Source organism: Plodia interpunctella, chromosome 14 (genome assembly GCF_027563975.2).
Source record: "Plodia interpunctella isolate USDA-ARS_2022_Savannah chromosome 14, ilPloInte3.2, whole genome shotgun sequence".
Lineage (NCBI taxonomy): Eukaryota > Metazoa > Arthropoda > Insecta > Lepidoptera > Pyralidae > Plodia > Plodia interpunctella.
The window spans coordinates 9,934,748-9,954,920 of NC_071307.1; the positions used below are offsets into that span (position 1 = coordinate 9,934,748).

At 34.9% G+C, this 20,173-nt stretch overlaps 1 protein-coding gene across 1 annotated transcript; it reads right to left on the reverse strand.

Annotated features, from left to right (window-relative positions):
- Positions 1–17,699: 17,699 nt before the first annotated feature.
- Positions 17,700–20,151, reverse strand: LOC128675251 (uncharacterized). The gene is made up of 3 exons (XM_053754545.2): positions 19,924–20,151; positions 18,867–19,270; positions 17,700–18,087 (listed from the first exon to the last, which is right to left on the reverse strand). Exons 2-3 carry the CDS (start codon positions 19,227–19,229, stop codon positions 17,746–17,748), a joined length of 705 nt encoding a protein of 234 aa, XP_053610520.1. The 5' UTR covers positions 19,230–19,270; positions 19,924–20,151; the 3' UTR covers positions 17,700–17,745.
- Positions 20,152–20,173: the final 22 nt, after the last annotated feature.

Consider the following 20,173-nt stretch of genomic DNA (forward strand, 5'->3'; position numbering starts at 1 on the left):
CACTGATATTTTTAAGGGTCTAGTGTCTAAAGCGAAGCGGTGGTGGTGTAATGGTTTAAGACGCCCGCCTGTGGATCGAAAGGTCCCAGGTTCGAATTCTACTCGTGCCATTGAGTTTGTTCGTGAGTTTGTATACAAATCTGACTCATATATAATAGTTTTCATCGACCACCACTTGCTTCCGGTGAAGGAAAACATCGTGAGGAAACCTGCACACTGGTTGATTATTATTAACTTGTGTGTAAAATGGAGAAGGCAATGGCAAACCACTTCAGTGTTTCATTCCACGTAAATACCATGACCCTCAGCCAAGAGGAATACGACTATGAAGAATGTCTAAAGATCTGATGACACTCGTAAAGGTGGTGACCACAGCTATCTACGAGTATATTATTAGATTTTTACTTCTACCTTAGCTAATTAAGTATTAGTGTATCCTACGGTAAGACTTTTATTTGTGACCTTACTCTAATACCACTGATTCTGAGATTGAAGATGAAATTCTGAGATTGATGAAGACGACAAAGTCGATGCCCTAGGTAGAAGTAAAAAATTATCCCTGCTACATCTAATCATATATACAGAATGATATTATAAAACGCGAAATTGTTCAAAAATGTAGTCGAAATTGTACAAATACCTAGAGAATCCGAGTGAATTTAAAGCTGATGTGTTTTTATATGGTGTACTCAGACAATTTCTATCTATTTTACACAAACACAGTAATAAAATCTTCTTAAAGCATGATTATAAGTTTCTTAAGTAAATAATTCAACGAACTAAGCAACAATCTTATCAACGAGTACGTCAATGCAGAGGCAAAAATACATCTTATACACGCCCACCTCCGGTTAAATCCAGACTGGCAGTTATCAGCCGGTTTATCAGACGCTATTAACCTTATTTATTAGTTCATTATATCGAGGCTGGAACCTAGATATCTGTGTTATATCTACATATCAGGACATTGCTATATTTTATATAATTCTTTTTAAAGATTGTGTATTCAAATGATCCATCAGATCATCTTGAGGTCTGCAGTTTGAGTCTCAGCGCGGATAAAATGTATGTGGTTTTAGGAGTGCGAAGCTCGATTGGTCAGCGATTACTGGTATAAGGCCGTGTGGTTTCCACCGTAGAATAGGATCATTTCATATCCAGCCGTGGATGTCGTAAGATATAAAGACTTGAATGACTTCAGGCAAGATTCAAGTTTCCATACATTTTCCTTGATCCAAGCAGAATGTCAGAATTGGGATAATTTATGAAGATATTTTCCATTTCGTCCCAGCTGAGAATACACGCTCGCATGAGTGAGAAAGAGAAACTAAGATCAATAAAATTGATCGTCGAAAACAGACTTCAACCGGTACTAACTAGGTCCTTATCTGTTATATAATCATGTAAAACCTAGCACAGATAAGGCACTGACATAAACAAGTCTATTTAGGTATGGTTACGAGCGCAGGCGCAGTAAGATTCTAATCACTCACGTATGTAGAAAGTCATTGGAGTCGACGCCCATAGCAACCGATGCAACTGCTGTGAACGACCGAAATTGAACTTTATTCTTAAGAGATGAAGGTTGTTTTTTTTTTGGTTTTTAGATTGAATCAGTTGTACAGATTGTCTTTAGAGGTTACAGTGATTTAAAAAATTTTTCTTTAGAAATCTGATAAGTTCATGTCGACATGTTAAAAATTTCCATGAATTTTAAGTTATTTTCACCAAGCTTCCACAAATAATATAGGGCCGTATAATTGTGTTATGTTTATGCACCTAGATGATGATACCTATATGACTTATTCCGTATTTAATCAGATTTAATATTTTTTCGTCACTTATCCGTGTACAACAACTGAAATTTCTATTAGCACTTATCTTAGTGTCTATCAATTTCTTGTCAATCCTTTATCCACCAAGCTTTTTAATAGTACGTAATATTTGAGAAAGTGTATAAAATTAATGCAATTTAATGAATATGGTTACTGAAATCAGATGGGAAAGGATTGGTTGAATGTATTTAATATGTAGTATTGTACAGAAGAATTAGTAATTGAGAAGATTAAAGGAATTATTTAGCTTTTTATAATTTTCTCCCACTGCTACTTAGGTAAAGATCTTCTAGTTTCTTTTTTCATTCTTCTGCTTAAGACAAAATGAAGTTTTTTGCGCCGCTTCTTCTTCACCGGCGCTTAGGAAATAAAGATTCTGAGAACTAGAAGAAATAAGTTGATAAAAAGATTTTAAAAATCATCGCTTCCCTTGATTATTTCAAAGATATAAATTGTTAAAATTATTTTCAATATTTACTTTCTTCAAAAAAAAATTTAAACATTCAGTTCATTTATAGTTTCCTGATAAAATCATTTTTTCTACACATTTTCTATAGAAATTAACCTTTATTACGTTCACACAAGGTCGAATGAGATGTGTGCCATGCTGTCACGTAGCGGAAATCGAACCATAGAACGTGCGGTGGCCTCCTGAGTCACTGTTGCCACGCGGTGGTGACGAAACGTGGGTGCATGTATCATCATATTAACATGTATTTTCAAACCAATCAATTATCTACAGTGGATATAACCTATTCGGAGAACCACTGTTATATATAGATAACAAATAATATTTTATTTAAACAGGCAATATACCTTCCACTTACTTTATATTTATCAAACTTAATTGTCAAATTTATCAAATATTAATTAAACAAGACATAAGTACAAAAAGTTACATATTCCAGAATAATGATTAATTGATAAATCCTATGAAAAATCAGTCCAAAATGCCGTCCCAAAATATATGTTCAAAAGGTGCCCATAGTGTTTGCGTTTCCCCGTTGTATAGCTATGATTGGACTGGCAGATCCGATAGAATTATTATATTTTAATTATATCTTAAACAATTGACTTTAATAAACTATTCAATTTATTTTAATTGATTCGAAAAGCCGAAAGCCGTTTTACAATATATGCCGTAATAAGGTACGGCCGAAACTTATCGTAAATTCAGAAATTAGACCTTCACAGGTGAAAAAGTGACGTAAAATTTTATATTACGATAGTAATTTCTTAAAAAGCTGCAAACAACTGGAATTTCGGAACGACCGCTGCTGAAAGAAACGCCGTAAGAAACTCATGTAAACAGTGTTGGCTTCTATTTCTTTCCTTGCAATCGGGTTAAATTAAGTTATATTTTACCGGTACATAGCTGGATTTACTACTACTCGTGGTTAAATGAAGTGAGTCATAGTTCAGACAAAGATTATGATCTAGGTCACACACACATACATGTGTGTATTGTTGAGAACAATGACCGCTTTTCTATTTCTATTATTGTTTCATTTACTTTTCGATCTGTTTATCTTATTAATAGAGTGTATTGTTTGCATACGCTATGTACTTTTTGTTTGAAAAGTATTGTTTTAGTATATGATGCATTACCTAAGCTACCCCATTACAATACTGTGAAAGCGATCCATCTACTTTTGTTCTTTTATTTCGATATTAATACTACACGTGTAAGGTTTCGTCGACTGCCATCTGATGCATTCATTATTACATTACTAGCTGTGACCCTGGGCTAAGCCCCTGTGAAATTCCGCATACAGTGCTATTCCAGGATATATTCTAACCGCGTACCAAATTTCATCAAAATCTGGATAGCAAATTTTGCGTTGTATTGACAAACATCCTTACACACACATCTAAACTTAGACTTTCGCTTTTATAATATTTCACGTAGCTGTCGAACAAACATAGCTTTCTTTGCGAACACTTTACCAAGTTATGACGTCACTTGTTCGTGTCATTTAGTGAGTACAAAAATGTGTGATTTTATTTTTGTCATAATTAACTAATAATAATTGTAATTATCACAGTATTTTTTACACTGGTGTTTCTATTAATATAAGCGTCTTCGAATAGTTACCAAAACTTAAAGATTTTCGATCATTCGATTGAAAATATTTTAAGATGAAAAAACATCAAACAGGTACCCTACCTGACTTCATCACAGAACTAGTAAAGTATTACGTACCTAATGGCTCACACTTTTGACCCAGTTATTAGATGCTAGTATGACTGTTGGGTGTCCGGTTTTACCTACGTAAACATCCTATAATCCATTTTTAGACAAAAACCTCACTTTACACCACGACTAAATACTTTACGAAAATCTGTAAATTTCATGATTTTAAAGTATTACAAATGGTTACTCGCGTGTGAATTGCACAATTTCTTATTTAGGTTACCCACCTAATATTACAGTGTCTAAAATTATTTTCAAATTATGTCTCTCTATACCTAGACTCACGTGTGCCCGTATTAAAATAAAAAAACTTTAATCCATATCCTTCCTTACATATAAAACAGAGTCGCTTGCCGTTGTCTGTCTCTATTGTATGTAAGCTTTAGATCTTTAAAACTACGCAACGGATTTTGATGCGGAATTTTGTAATAGACAGATTCAAGAGGAAGGTTTATATGTACATAACATGCATAATATTTCACCCGTGCGAAGTAGGGGCGGGTCGCTAGTTAACGATAAATTCAGGATGTTCCAAATTCCATGTTAATCAGTAGACGTTGACGATTTTATTGACACGTTTCAAAAATAAAGAGATAACAAATATTTTATCAGTTCAACGACGGAATCCGCGAAAAGAAACTGTTTTTCGTAAGAATTTAATTAGACATTAGTCATTTTATATTGTTTATGATTCAGTGCACTGACGCAATATCTGAAGAAATGGCGTCGAGTGCGTGACTTCGGTTTTCCTCTCGGGATTTTCATTTGAACAAACAACTATATTTTATATCTATTAGTATTGAAGCGGTGGTGGTCCAGTGACCTGTGATCTAAAGGTCCCAGGTTCGAATCCTACTCGTGCCACATGAGTTTGTACACCAATCTCACTTCATTGCTTCCGTGAAGGAACATCTTGAGGAAACCTGCACACTGGTTGACTGTTAATTCATCTATGTGTTTGTGTCTTGGTAGTAGGTAGTTGTAAGTCATGAAAGATGCTTTTGACAATCGTCGCATATCGTCGCTTATGTTATCTTGTAAGTCATTGTACATTTCTTTTGTTTGTACGAAATTTTATTTCCAAAATGTACAGTCAACCGCGTGTCTAGTTACCCTGCCTGGATTCATATGCTGCGGTGATAGCGGATAGTGCGTATTGAATTCGAGAGGTTTCTCGTCCTGTTAATTGTACATAAATTTAAATTAGTGCAATTTTATAGTAATTATGGTTGAAATAGGGGAATTCACAAATGAAAAAATCAAATCATTTATTCAGAAATTAGGCCTTTACACACAATTATATTTACCAAAGCTACAAACTACGACCACTGCTGAGAAGAAATACCGAGAGAAACTCATTCAAACAGTGTTGATTCCTATCAAGTCATAAAGCATCAATTTACATGTACCTATTTATATGTCTTGTACCATTCTTGTGCAATATAATTAATTTCGTCATCAATATGCAATGACGGATCGCGTGGTGAAATAATGAAGGAATAAAAGTTAACAAGTTTATACGTGTCCCATACACAATTTCATGACAATGCAAAATCAAGTTTGTTGTGACGTCCATGAAAATTTGTGGCGTGTGGTTCCGCCCTAGAATAGGACCACTCCATATCCCGTGGATGTCGTACGAGGCGACTGCGGCGAGAGGCACTTTTTCATGTGCATAAAATGTTAGCAATCATCCAAATTACTCAAATCACGTTTCGAAGAATCGATTGTTGATAGTTCCAAGTAAGAAAGAGCTAGACTATCTGCTTATACCCGATTAAAACAATCAATGTTATGCCTCGCTTGAGTTGCTATGCGACCGGCGAGCACGTCTTAACCAAATACAGGGGAAGGAGAGTCATGTTGCAATTGGTAACTTCGAGTATTGTCCGCGAAAGTGGAAATTTTTGAGGTTGATAAATTTTGCTAATTTTGTTTTAAGCGGGCATTATAGGCAATTGTGATATAATTCATTCAATTTCAGTTTGAAACAGTACTTTTTGTTGACTGCATTATTTTACTTAAAGTATTGTCTCTTATCCTCGCATGTTCACGGTTGCGGCTATGAAGCCGCGAAGCCCGGAGTCAGCGTATACAAAATGTGCTTGACATTTTTGAAGATTCCGCTGTTACGTTAGCCTCTTTGGTAATTAGGTATATTTTTGTCTATCAGCTGACCAGGCCAAGCATCCCTTGATCACCTTATACGACATGTAGTACAGCATCTATGGAGTGTTAAATTCTAGGGCCGAAGCACACACTTTTTTAGGAACTAGCTGATGCCTGCGACTTCGTTCGCGTGGCCGAACAATTTTTGGTAAGGAATCAAAATTATTAGAGAAATTTAATTATACAGACAAATGTAACGATACCTCAGTCTGATTAGCATCTTCTGTATGTATATACAGAAGATGCTAATCAGACGATGCTAATCAGAAAAAGTATATTTTCTATAGTGTAGCTGAACTATTGTGACTCTTCTTCAGGGGTTCCAGATCTTCGATTTTTATACCTCAACAGAAAATGCTCAACAGGCTGAATAACTTTTGTTAAGGCGTTATTTCACTATTTCCTATAGTTTAGCTGTACCATCATTGTTCTCCATCAGGTGTTCCAGTTTTCAAATCATTTATACCCTATATACCAGGCTTTATAGCTATACAACAAAAAAAGTTTCAATAAAATCAAAAACAGACAAATAGACAGACTTTTTTTAAAATTATTATTCTATTACTGATTCTCTACTGATCTCAATTTTTTTTTATTTAAATGTCTTCAATGTTCAGAAATACTTTTTTTTACTGTTTTATTATATGTATTGATTTTTTTTTATAAAAAATGGGCGGTTACTTCGCTCCCGTAGATATATCGGGGTTAAATTAAAATACCTTACCTTCGTAAAGCACGCATTTCATACCCTGGATACACCACCAGGCCATATCATGAGGCAATATTAACGCACTGGAAACGCAGTCGCCGATCGCAAGTAACGCGGAGACCCCTGTATATGAGGAAGATGAGCGAACTGGATATTAGTCACCCATCGTACTAATACCTACAAATTTGCACAGAACCCTCAGCCCGCGAGCCCAACTCGCACTTGGCCGTTTTTTTCTGTCATTGTTATTTTATATCAATATAATAGCATTAGATACGATGTGAAAGGCGTACGATATAGGAAACCATTACTACGGCAATGTAATTTTATGTTATGTACCGAACTGTATGATTATAGTTATATAAACGTTTATTGCTGACCAGTTTCGCAAAATACTGGGAAATTATTTACTATTTCCTTCACATTCCTTCTAATTCATGTATTTTATACATTAAATTGTACTAATATTGTTAATGCGAAACTTTGGATAACTTTACGCAAAATATAATTAAGTAGACTAATTTTGATGAAATCTGGTATACGGGTAAGAAATTGCCAGGATTATAGTACATATCTATTATCTCAAAACTCTTGTAATCCCGTTGCACATTCATTATTTCATGAATAAATGTGAAAAGAAGAAACAATTTTAATGAAAGAAAATGTAGATGAAAATTCTCAAAGCTAAATATACATAATATATTTATTCTATGTGAATGATTTCACGAAAAATCATCAACATCTATATATGAGGAACTTATACCGATATAGTTAAATTTATCACACGTTCAAACTGCATTTTGAAAACTGGAAAATTGAATGATGCTGTTCACTATCTGAGACGTAAGGGTAAAACCGAATAGGTACATCGGAATTCCGCGAACCGGCGAATAACCGTCATTCCTTCATGATTCCGTGTGTGCCGTTACACCATATCATACCAGTCAGTCAGTATCAGTGATGAGAGATAAATGGATAGGGTAGGACAGGATAAGCGAGAGACTTATAGCAAGGTAATCGTATTCTTTCTTACTCACTGTCACCGCTCTTGTTCTTCGTGCTCTTCTTACAAAGTCAAAATTTTTGATTCAACTTCGGATGATGTCAAAATCCGCTGACTTTCAAAGCGCATTACTCATTATCAGCGGTCATTATCAGGGTGGTCATTATGTGGAATATACACAACTTTCTTGGCATTATCAATGGAGTGGTCTATTCCAATTCACATATTATATGATAGATTAATTGTAAACTGGAGTGTAGATTTCCTTATTACACAATGTTTTCCTTCACCGGAGGCAAGTGATGATTTATGTAGACGTATCCATGAGTCAGATGATATATATATATATAATATAATCTACGCTCAGCCTAAACCATAGAAGCTAAATTTGACCTATAGGGTAATTAAATGAGGCTGAAAAGAAATAACGAATAATCCCATTTAAAATTTCGTCAACTAAAGATATGAGTAGACAGCTCAGCGGTAAACACTAATATCTTGTTGGAAATTAATATTCAATCTGATTATCTATTTAGGGTAATTTCTGAGAAAGTTTTATTATGGTTTTACCCGTGGTTTTAACCGAGCGAAGCCGGGACTGGCTGCTAGTTAGTACATAAGCAAACTCACTTGGGTTGAAACAGAGACGTTTCTGTTAAAAGGCGTCTCACCTTTTGAAATTGAAATTTTAGCACAAGTTCGGCGTTGTTCGTGTGCCACCGCCGGCAATTCCGGACAAACCTTCGCAATCACACAAATGATTCTGGAATTTACGGCTCCCCCGACACCAGGTGGCGCAGCCGACCAAGTTTACTGTCGGGGACACCATGCATTCGTCGTTTTCGAGGATATTTATAATAAATTAAATAGAAAATTGTAAAATACCTTTGTGTAATAACTACTAATCTCTCTATTCTAGCCTTTCTCATTCGCTGTTTGACTGGAGAAAAATATTATGCATAAAAGTAATTTTGAATTAAAATTTTGTCAATACATATTTTTAATTACGCGATTCACATTTTTTATTGTCATTAGAATTCATTCAGAATGCTTTTTTTACTTTAAAATCGTGACGTCATAGTAACATCATAGTTATTATTTATAACATTCAAAAAAGTACCTGTCAAATTTGTCTCATAATTAAGCGCGAAGTAGGTACTCTAAAATATAATACGTCACTGTAAAAACAATACCAACTATTGTAATTTGACTAAGGAACTGTTTTTATTGTTGCCATATTGTGACAGATAGTATCTCTATCTTACACAATCTGGCAACAAAAAAAAAACATTCGAAAATTCAAATCCAGTGATTCGGTAACAAAAAAATTACTCGTCTTAATCTAATAATATAATTTTCATCAGAGAGTGCCGCTTGGCAACAACTATGCTATGAGTCAAACATCGGTTCAGTTCCGTTACCATTTCATCATCATTTTAACCCTTATGCCTTTGGATTTATGGATTAAGTTAGCTTGTTTTGGTGTTATCACGGCTCAATCAATCGTCAGTCAGAAGGTGAGTGAATCAGTTACAGCAAATCATTTTGTATTTTACTTACTTTTGATAAGTTACTCATTGATTTTGCAAGCACTTTTTACACGTGACCATGTTCGGATTATACTTTATCTTGTTTAGCAAACATTTTGGCATCTTCAACAGATTTTGGGGCACGTGTAATTATACGTAATATAAAGACAACATTTAAAAAAAATCACAAAGATCAGCTAATTTATTAAGCGAAGCCTGCGACTTCACAAGTGGAACAAGCTTATTTGCTGAATAAAAATCGTTTCATTAAATATCCATTAAAATTGTTTCCATTGAAATCGAAATCGAACCAGCGGAATCCAGCAGTTCAGCAGTGAAAACAGACTGATTTTCCCGTAGTACGGATAACCATGGAAAGTAATATAATGGCAATATTTAACGAGATGTGAACTGTGTGCGACTTTGCTTTTTACATTTCACAATCGAGTCGACTCGCAGTGCGACGCAGCTAACCAATCACATTGTGTCATTGTGACGCGACGACAACCACACCGCGATGTGATTGGTTCGCTGCGTCTCATTTCGAATCGATTCGATGGTGAGATTGTAAATAGCAATCCCGTACTAAGCCCTCTGTTGTCTATTTCGAACTTAGGTATTATGGCTCACATATACACACGCATATGGATTTTTAGAGTTATTAGACCATAAAAATTCTTTATACGACTCAGATTACGTCCTGTAAATTCGATAAAGGTAGTTCAATTTGTGAGTGATCTAATGTGCACACCAATTTGTATTAGACCGAAGATCGAAGCATAAATTTTGCACATATTTACAAAAGTCGAAGCATTGCAGCAATTAGAACTTCATAGTGACTTTTTCACGTAAAATTTTACATAGTAGTAAATTCTCAAAAAGCTCAAGTTCACTGGCATCTTACAAAAAAAAAAGATTGCTAAAAAAGTCCCAAAAAGTGGTCACCCCACTGCGCAGTGTATGACACACGTTTACATGTATTTCATTAAGTCCTCACTTTGTCTCTCACATTTGAATTGGGCTATGTAATTGTGATTATTTCGAGTAATTTATTATAATTACGTTTCCGGTTAACATCAGGTAATTAGTTCAATAAAATAAAGCTTATGGCGTGAGTCAAGGGCTGTGTCATTTCGTCTTTTGTTCGCCGGAATATTGGGTTGATGACTTGTGTATTCCAACCATATTGAAGTCAAAATGTTTGACTTTTTCACACCAAACCTAGGAGAATAGTGTCTGCTGTATGGAAGTAAAAATATAGGACCTTTATGAGATTTGATAATTGACGTCCTTGGAGAAAAGGCTGCGGTGAAGTTTGTCGCGCCGCTTCGTCTTCACCTGCGCTTTGGAAGTCAACAGTAATCTTAGTTTTAAGTAACTTTTGACATGAACAAGTGATGTATATTATCCTGGTATGAATAAAGAATTTTCACGATTTCTTCATTTTTCATAGATAAAAATCTCAAATTCGTTTCGTAATGCCGTGAAAGTGTTCGTTCGTTATTCCAGAACCTTTTTTACCGCTACGTTCTATATTGTTTGTGAATTTGAACTGTTGCTTTTAATTAATTAAAGCATGTCTAATATATTATCAGTATAAAGTATGACTTGAGATAAGTATAAATTATTAATGATAATTACTAAATTGGGTGGTCGTAAGCTTACTCTTATCGGATGATTTTCAAAACATGTTAAACCTATGTCCCCTTATCTTGTGATAACGTGCGTTCATGGGCGTTCATCTTAGGGTTTAAATATGCACACCAAGTAAAGTATTATTTTATTAAAACTAACGTGAGATATAAACATTATTAATGAGAAATACTGGTTACTACACACACTTATGGTTATCGACGTAAAAGTTTACTATAGTTTCAGTCAAATTGTAGAGCATTTCCAATACTAGTGCGACTAAACTAGTATTGGAAATGCTAAATGGTGATTCGTTTATTTTCATTAATTAAGTTTTATTTCTTCTTAGTCGGTGCTCAGGGCAACGGTTGCCCTGGGCAAATACAGTATCACGGTTTTACCCCTTACGAGGTAGACAGAGACAAGGTTTGTGTAACTGAAAGGGCACGTTTCGTTGTATGACGAAATTAAATATTGATAACATTCACTATTTCATTAGCCTATGAAATTGAATCTTCAGTATAGAACCCTTTCTCTTAATGAATTTATATATATATATATACTTACTTTTAATATTGCGTGGGAATAAAAGTAAGTCAAAAAAGACTGAGAAGAATGAAGAAAATTCATTTCCACATTTTTAGTTTATTTGATTAAAGTACAATCGCTCAATTGAAAATGTGTGTAAACCCATAACATAGTCTGACTAAGAACTCTTATTATTTTTGAAATCACTTCTTTGTGTCTTTATCAGTCACTGATAAGGTGTACGTACTCGTACGTAACGCTAGTACATTGTTACCAATTTCACTTGCTCCGTAGTCTACGTATTGGTATGAACCAAGTCTTAAAAAATAAATTTGACCTTCTCTACAGCGTGCTATTAAGCTGAAATTTGGAATACACCCTTTTACATAGAGGGTTCGTGGCTACATCGTTTATTAAGTTTCGATTTTTTATGTTTCTTTCCGGTATTCTGGATGTTCATAAATTTATATTAGGGGAAGCCGGGGCCACAATTGACAAAAATTTGATTTTTACCTGTAGTTTATTAATTATACAACATTTAAACTTGATTTTTGTGTTACACGAAGCTTCAGTTACTCAGGTATCGTGTAATTATAACTAATTAAAAAAAATTTAAATGATGTCTTAAACAGAACTCTTTTTCTCAAAAAAGTTAGTTGTTAATTCTAACCACACGTTAGGGGTTAGAATTAACAGGTTTGAGGTAAGTATTAACAGAATTGGTAACAATTAACATTATATTATGCTGTTCGATAAAAATAAAAAAAAAAAACATATTTAAGAAGAATTTCTTAGTACATATAAGTTAAATTAATATCGACTTGTGTGGAATACTTTTTCTTATGAACTTATAATAATTATCACAAAATATTTAAACAGGAACGAATACTAGAAATTCTTTTACAATATTTGCTGTAATTGACATACAGGGTCTAAAGCGGTAGTGCTCCAGTGGTTAAGACCATCCGCCTGTGATGGAATTTTTGGATTTAATACTCTGAGGGTGAGGATGCACCGTCAAATTTGACGTTAACTTTAAGGAAAACGCAAAGTACGCCATTTTGTCTAAATGTCAGCGGCGCGCACGTTAAGATCAACGTGAAAGTTGATACGGCGGACAACCCTAAAATCTATTTTGTATGTAATTCGGGATGAACTAATTCACAGAATACATAACCCTGAAAACATAATAAATACTACATTTATGAACAGTCGTGTAAAATACTGACGATCTAGTTAAGTGTCACGTCATGATTATATGAATCATAATATAATAACATTTTTGAAACTGACGCCACATCACGACTATGTTATATACTCACATCGAAAAGTTGTGAAATATAGCATTGTAAGACTCACATTCATACGAGTAAAATAAGGAAAATGGGGAATTCCTTCGTCAGAATAAGAAATAAGTATGCATAGTACACTAGGTACTAAGCAGACTAAACGCGAATCCAAGCCTTGTAATTATTACTACCTCGCGGTGTTTCATCATTCGTTGTAATTATTTTTTTAAATACTTACGTTTTTTTCTCAGTTGCGCCATGTACAGTCTGCCACAGAGAAATCTGACCACCCGCGATTTGAACACCATCTCTTGGGGGCTCAGATTTATCTGTGGCAGACTGTACATTATATTTTGGTCAAAAAGTGTGAAAGTCAATGGTATCGCTATTTCTGACAAAATCCTATAGGTACTTTTAGAATCAAAATTACCCTATATATTAGCCCAGAGTATCAGCTGCCTCAATACCAAATTTCATAAAGATTGGTCCAGCAGTTTGAGCGTGAAGAAGTAAAAAACATACTTACAAAACTTTCTCCCATATCATATTAGTGGGATGACATCCACGGATATGGAGTGGTTCTATTGTAGGGCGGAACGTCTCAACAATAGTGGGAGTATATCTGTTTCAACGTTATTTTGCGCTAGGCAGGTATACAGAGAATTTAAATGACTCGATAAGAGTCCTCGTGACTCGAAGAAATTTCATGTGCACATTTTGATAATAATAATATTCACGGTTCGTTTAATTTCTGAATAATAAACAACCAGTGGTTTAACTTGTACTCTTATCTCATTCATTCAGTTATTCCTATCACATTTATTATCTTAGCAAAGTTTACTGAGAAGAAAACGAAAAAGTAGATGCTGAAAATCATGAGAAGTGAGTTAAAAAAATATGAAAGAGGATCCCGGGCTTCGACGCTTTGTGGCTGAGAAAAAACCAAGACTGCACTCAGACGAGAGGTAAAGACGAAGTGAGAAAAGATACCATAAGCACTGTTAGCACGCAGATCATCCTTCTGCCCGGGCCAGGCTGGCGTGGGCAAAAATTTGATGCCTATGTAATTTGCAATGGAAGCTGTGGTGGTGTAATGGTTAAGACCTGTGGATCGAAGGGTCCCAAGTTCGTATCCTACTCGTGCCACATGAGTTTGTATACTAATCTGACCCATGTATAGTAGTTTTCATCGACCACCATTTGCTTCCGGTGAAGGAAACCATCGTGAGGAAACCTGCATACCGGTTGATTATTAACTTGTGTGTGAAATGGAGAAGGCAATGGCAAACCACTCCATTACTAATGCCAAGAAAGTTGTTATGCTGCTGCTCTGCCATGAGGAATTCGACTATGAAAATCATATTACTTTTGACGGCGGAAGGTAGGTACAAGATGATAAAAGAAAATTCGTGTCATATTAAGAGAGATATCAAATGGAAATAAAGAAGGAGAACTGAGAAGAACCTAGATTTTTAATGATGATAATCTAATTTAATATCTCAGTGTTAGTTGACTGAAATATGGACTAGCTATGTAAAATGAATTATGTAAGAAGACTGTTAAAAAAAGTTTTGAACTTTTCATTGCAAGTTTATTCAACAGGGTATTAGAGCAGGGTTTTCGACGGCAAAAAATACACACTACTTTATTCCTTACGAGGTAGACAAATCCAAGAGTAGCTGAGCTCGCAGGCCATAGTTTAGCTGTTTGGTGGGCTTATATGTGTCATACATACCCTTTTATATAAGTATTATTATTTTTGCCGTCATGAATTTATTATGAATCCTTACATGTTATAAAACAAAATCTTCTGACGTGTCTGTCTGTCTGTTTGCGATAAAATCAAAAACTACTGCACGGATTTTTAGGCGGTTTTCACCAATAGATAGTGATGATAGATAGTTATGTTTTTGTCCGAGTGAAGCCGGGACGGGCCGCTAGTTTTGAGTATAAACTGTTTGGCTTTATTCTCTGCTATAATATATAAAGACACAATGGAAAATTAAAATATGAGATCGTCTATTACTCACTCAGCCTTGAACTAGCGGAATATATTGTTTCGTAATTACCGTGTTTAATTGTGCCATACACACACAATTATCCATAGATTGTAATGTTTATGTAAGCGTTGTAGACGAATGGTCGGGTTATTCAGTATCTGACCACAAGGAGCTGACCACACTAGTAGTCAAATGGCTAAATTTTAAAAAGTAATGATTGGCCGAACACAGAATACAAATTTCTCTTCAATTCTGAGGCCGTGCGAATAAGCCAAGTATTTGAATAAATCTATGTGCGTAGTGCGACTTTGCTAATTTACATCTCACCATCGAGTCGATTCGTGAGACACGCAATTAACCAATCACAGTACGCCATTGTGACGCAACGACAACTACACTGCAATATGATTGGTTGGCCGCGTGTCACTTCGAATCGAAACCACAGAAGTGAAAATTAAAATTTTTACGCAATCTCTGGACTTCGGGGCGTCACCAAAACGAATGTAAGAAAGAAGAGAGAGAGGCAATCTATCGAATTTCTAAATAAATGGTACTTTTAATTAAAAAAACCGAAGTAAAGACAAACAAGATGATGAAATAGCACTAACCTCTGTCGCTAAAAAACTGTAATCTAAAAATAATACAAGGAAAAATATCTAGGTAAAGCATCTAAGGCTAGCCAAATCTGCCTACGTGACCCAAGTCAGCGGCGGAGAGAGCAGGACAGATCACAAGCCGCCAAGGAGAGAGTGGGACAAAACAGGGGTAAAAAGAGGGTGCGTCCAGATTCTACCTGGGGTTCCCCACCGGACTGAGTTGATATTTGACACTTTTATTATTGAGCTATTGAATATTTTGTGAAGAATCCTAATGGGACTCTTCGGCTTTTTGAATGATTGCTGGGATTTTTCCAAATTCAATTTTACGATTCTAACTGCACTATTCTTACTAGTATTATAAAATGACAACAGCTAGTTATCAATAAAAATTAAGTACGGTGACTGTCTTTCAATGTGCGTGTGAAGTATTTACGAATTGTCTTTGTTTATTTTTAAATACTAATATCATATTAGTATTTTTTAAAAAAATATTTTTAAAAAAATGTATCACAACAACAATAATGAAGCACATATTTTGAATTTTGATTTTTTTTTGACTAATCAGAATTTCAATCTAGGACCAAAATTCGGATGGCCAGTACATTTAGTGTTAATGACGTAATGAGTACCTTACCCTACTAATATTATAAATGCGATAGTTTATGAGGATGTATGTGTGTATTTGTTTGTTAGTCTTTCACGCAAAATCTATTGACGGATTGTTATGAAATTTGGTACGCGGGTAGAATATAACCTAGAAGAACACATAGGGTACTTTTTATCCCGAAATTCCCACGGGAGTGAAGCCTCGAGGCGCAGTATAAGTTATTATTGACATTACCATTTGTATGTAAAACCTAGAACTGATGTTTTTTTTATGAAAATTCAAAAGCTAAATGAAATAGACAATGGTCAAACTATCAAATGCTAAATGTGACCTTAATATATTTGGCAGTAGTAGTAGTAGGTTGCGCAATGTTCTCATAATTTATCATTACATTCACCCATTTTGACGTGCAAGGTCTCGTGCTTCTACAAAATATACTTTTAACAATTTTGTCAATAACATTTAATCATTTTATCTAAAAGATGCCCTTTTACTTTTTCTTGTGTTTGTATGTATGTTTGTGCCACACTTTTCAATGTAACCCTTACCTTTGATCATGTATAATTTTTGGTAAATTAAAAAGCTATTCAAGTTGAAAATGTTTTTATATTTTTTGAAAATGGGTTTCTTTCGCGTGTACTAGAAGACATGTCTATAAAAATAAGTAGTATATATTTGTACTTAGTTTCCTATTTGTAAATTTTATATTTACACGGCTAGGTTGTGTACAGTCAGCCGCAAGCCTGGTTCTTTATGCCATGGTAATATGGGCGAGTTTGTAATGGATTTGGGTAGCTTCATATGTTGTTGACTGTACATAAATAAATAAGGAAGTTAAATAGGCGGCGTTATCCCTAGTGCAATCTCTTCCAGGCCATGCTGTATGAAAAATAAGGAATTCGAATTTTAAAAAATATTTAATTAATTTGCCCTTAAGCGATATTGACTGTGTTAAGAAGTAGAATAACATTATATTATAATATAGAAACCGGTCGGACTTTCGCAATCTTCTGATTAATCTGTTATGTTCGTAATAAACCTTTACAAATGGGTCGAAACCTGACCTTTTCGCCAACAATTTATAAAAGTGACTTATTGGCGATATTTTTAAGATATAAATTTCGCGTAGGCGGACAGGGTTTGGGGTCTTCGGGTAATTTTTTATTTATTTAAACTTTATTGCACAAATTCCTTAAATATTATTGTAAAATAAGTCCCCCTAACTCAAAAACTACGGACAGATTTTTTTTTGCTGTTTTCACCAATAGATATCGTGATACACAAGGAAGGTTTAGGGCCTGGTACTTTTTTACTGTATCATTGTTAGCAGTGACATTACTTCTTTAAATACTTGTTATGATACACGTAACACATACTATGATGGACCAGTGACTAGAGTATGGCCGTATAGCTTGTACTAGAATCTTCTGCTGAAGCGACTTGGGAAATTTCAACTCTGTAGCCAAGCGGAATAAACGGAAAAAAATATTTTTATTTTAACCAGTTATAAAACGATAAAAAATATTCAGATTTCTTAGGAATTATGAAAAATAGTTACGAAAACTTAAGATAAATTATGCAAGATATGATGAGAGACGGGTAAAATTAGATAGTCTTGTAAAAATTGTTTTATTTCCAAATGATACAACATTTAATCAGTCTCAGAAAATGCCAAATTGGCTATCAAATTGATTATTTTAGGTTGCAATACTAAAGCCTTTTTAGCCGGTAGCGACCTCAACAGAGAAGCTATATACCTGCCAAAATCATCGTAATAATCCCGCGGCCTCTGCTCAGGAGTTGAAATGTCAGCTGTGTCTGGTACATGATCAGCCACGAATTCTATTCTTGGTCTTTTTTTCATAGGTTCCAGAAGATTCCCGGAGGTGGAAACAGATGAATGGCCATCTTCGCTGAAGTAGTCTTGTGGTTCGGAGTCATCGACGGAAATTGCCCAGTCTTCTTCTTCTTCATCCTCCTCCTTCACTGGTGCCTACAAATTAGGAGATACTTTAAATAAAAGTAAACGATAAGTGAATGTTAAGAAAAAATCTGTCTTGAAAATGCGCTCGGGCGACCGATTCTTTAAATTCAAATTCAAATTCAAATCATTTATTCAGAAATTAGACCTTCACAGGCACTTTTTCTCGTCAATCTTTAAATTTATAGTTATTTCTCACAAGCTACAAACTACTGGCATTTCGGAACGACCACTGCTGAGAAGAAATGCCGAAAGAAACTCATTTGAACAGTGTTGGTCCCTATCATGCCAGATCGGCTTACCATTATTGTTTCTTACAAAAATTTTTTTTTTTCTTTTCTTTCTAATAATATATAAAAGTACATAATGTACATAGTCAAAAGGTATATCAAAACAGGTTATGATTGTGATCCGAGTGCTGATTATATATCTATATAATCAGCACTCGATATATATATCTTTATGTTTTATTCTTTGACGTTTAAATAAACAATAGAGGAAATAACAACAACAACAACTAACATTAACTTCCTCCTTCCGTGAATATACAACTAGGCGACTTAAGGACACATATCCCTGGCAGTTGATAGGCAACAATAGCATATCCAAAGAGGGTTTGACTTCTGACAACCGGATTGGTTGTAAAATCACAGCCGAATCTTGCAAATAATTATGTTTATTTTTTCGCGGGTCCCGGATTTAGCGGCGCCAACGCCCAGAATACAATCGGGAGTAGGTACATTACAATGAACACTGATATATCCTATTTATAAAACACAAAAACAAATTACCTCAACTGGAGCCAGACCAGTAAAACTTTTGCTTAAATGAGGTCTCAAAAAAGAATTCAATTTGTGAAACCAGAACACTTTCGGCTTGTATTCCTCCCCTCTTTCCTCGCCCTCAGCTATCTTCCTCAGTTCTTGGCAATATGAGTTCCTTAGATTCTTAAACTTCATCAGAACGTGTTTGGTTTTGAAGTTAGGGATGTTTAAAGTTTCTGCTATCCTATCAGTGGCTTTTACTCTTTCTAATTTGTTCTTGTAACCCGCGCACTTGGTGTTCCATAGCACCTCTTCTTTCTCGTAGAGAGCTAAAAACTCCATTGTCTTATCTTCCTTCATTTTAAGGATGCTGGAACGAGACTCCTTCATTTAGTCGGTTTTTTTGTTATGATGTAATCGTGGTACAAAATCTGAAATAAAATAAAAAATATTTTTTGGATACAAATCTAATGAGAAATTGGAATAAGGAAATTGAATAAAAAATCTAATTGAATAAAAAAAATTAATAATTAAAAAAAAAAACAAATTTCCTTGAATGCGTGAACGTTAAACTTAATGTAAAACTTTGGCGTTAATTCTTAAAAGTAACCCAAATTTGTCGTTGGCGTACTTGCATTACAGGAATAAACCTTACTATCGTATAGAAAGGCGTAGTTACTAATAAACAAAATTTATTTACTGACTTTTGAAAGTTGTGAATTTAGATCACAGATCGCATCAACCCATACAATAGCGCAAGCGCCGTCGCACCAAAGTCATATTGTTTGGCATTGTCAAACCTATGGTCATATTTATCCTGTGAACATGCAAGCCACCAAATAATTCTATTTTACCCGACCCGTCCCGGGTTCGTTCGGGTAAAACAATAATAAATATAGCCATAAAGCTTTCTCAGGTACCACACCATCTATTCGTGAAAATGATACATAAAAATCCGTTCGGTAGTTTTTGAATTTATCGCAAATATAGATAGACAGATAAGACGCGCCAGGTGGACTTCTTTTTATAATCTGTAAGCATTTAAAAAATATATATTAAAGAAATATAAAAAAAAATGTCTTACTCAATGCTTGAAGCAACTGCGCCTTTCTCGAACTTCACTAATGAAGAAACTGACTCTTCAAAATAACTGTCACCTTACGCTATCGCTGTCTCGCTCGTTACGTATGTCAGATGAACCACGAGAGTTGAGAGACAAGATGATTATCGCGTGACGTCACGACTGGCGCTTGGCGCGCGTGGTACGGGCGTGCGATCGACTTGCGTGGCCACGCCTGACTGAGAGGCGAGAGGGACCCAAGACACACGCCGGG

Bases quoted from the DNA above. Each gene is read 5' to 3' on its own strand.
- LOC128675251 (XM_053754545.2), bottom strand. From the start codon at position 19,229: ATGAAGGAGTCTCGTTCCAGCATCCTTAAAATGAAGGAAGATAAGACA. The intron at 18,088-18,866 runs GTAATTTGTTTT...CCTAATTTGTAG, and splicing joins CTGGTCTGGCTCCAGTTGAG to GCACCAGTGAAGGAGGAGGA.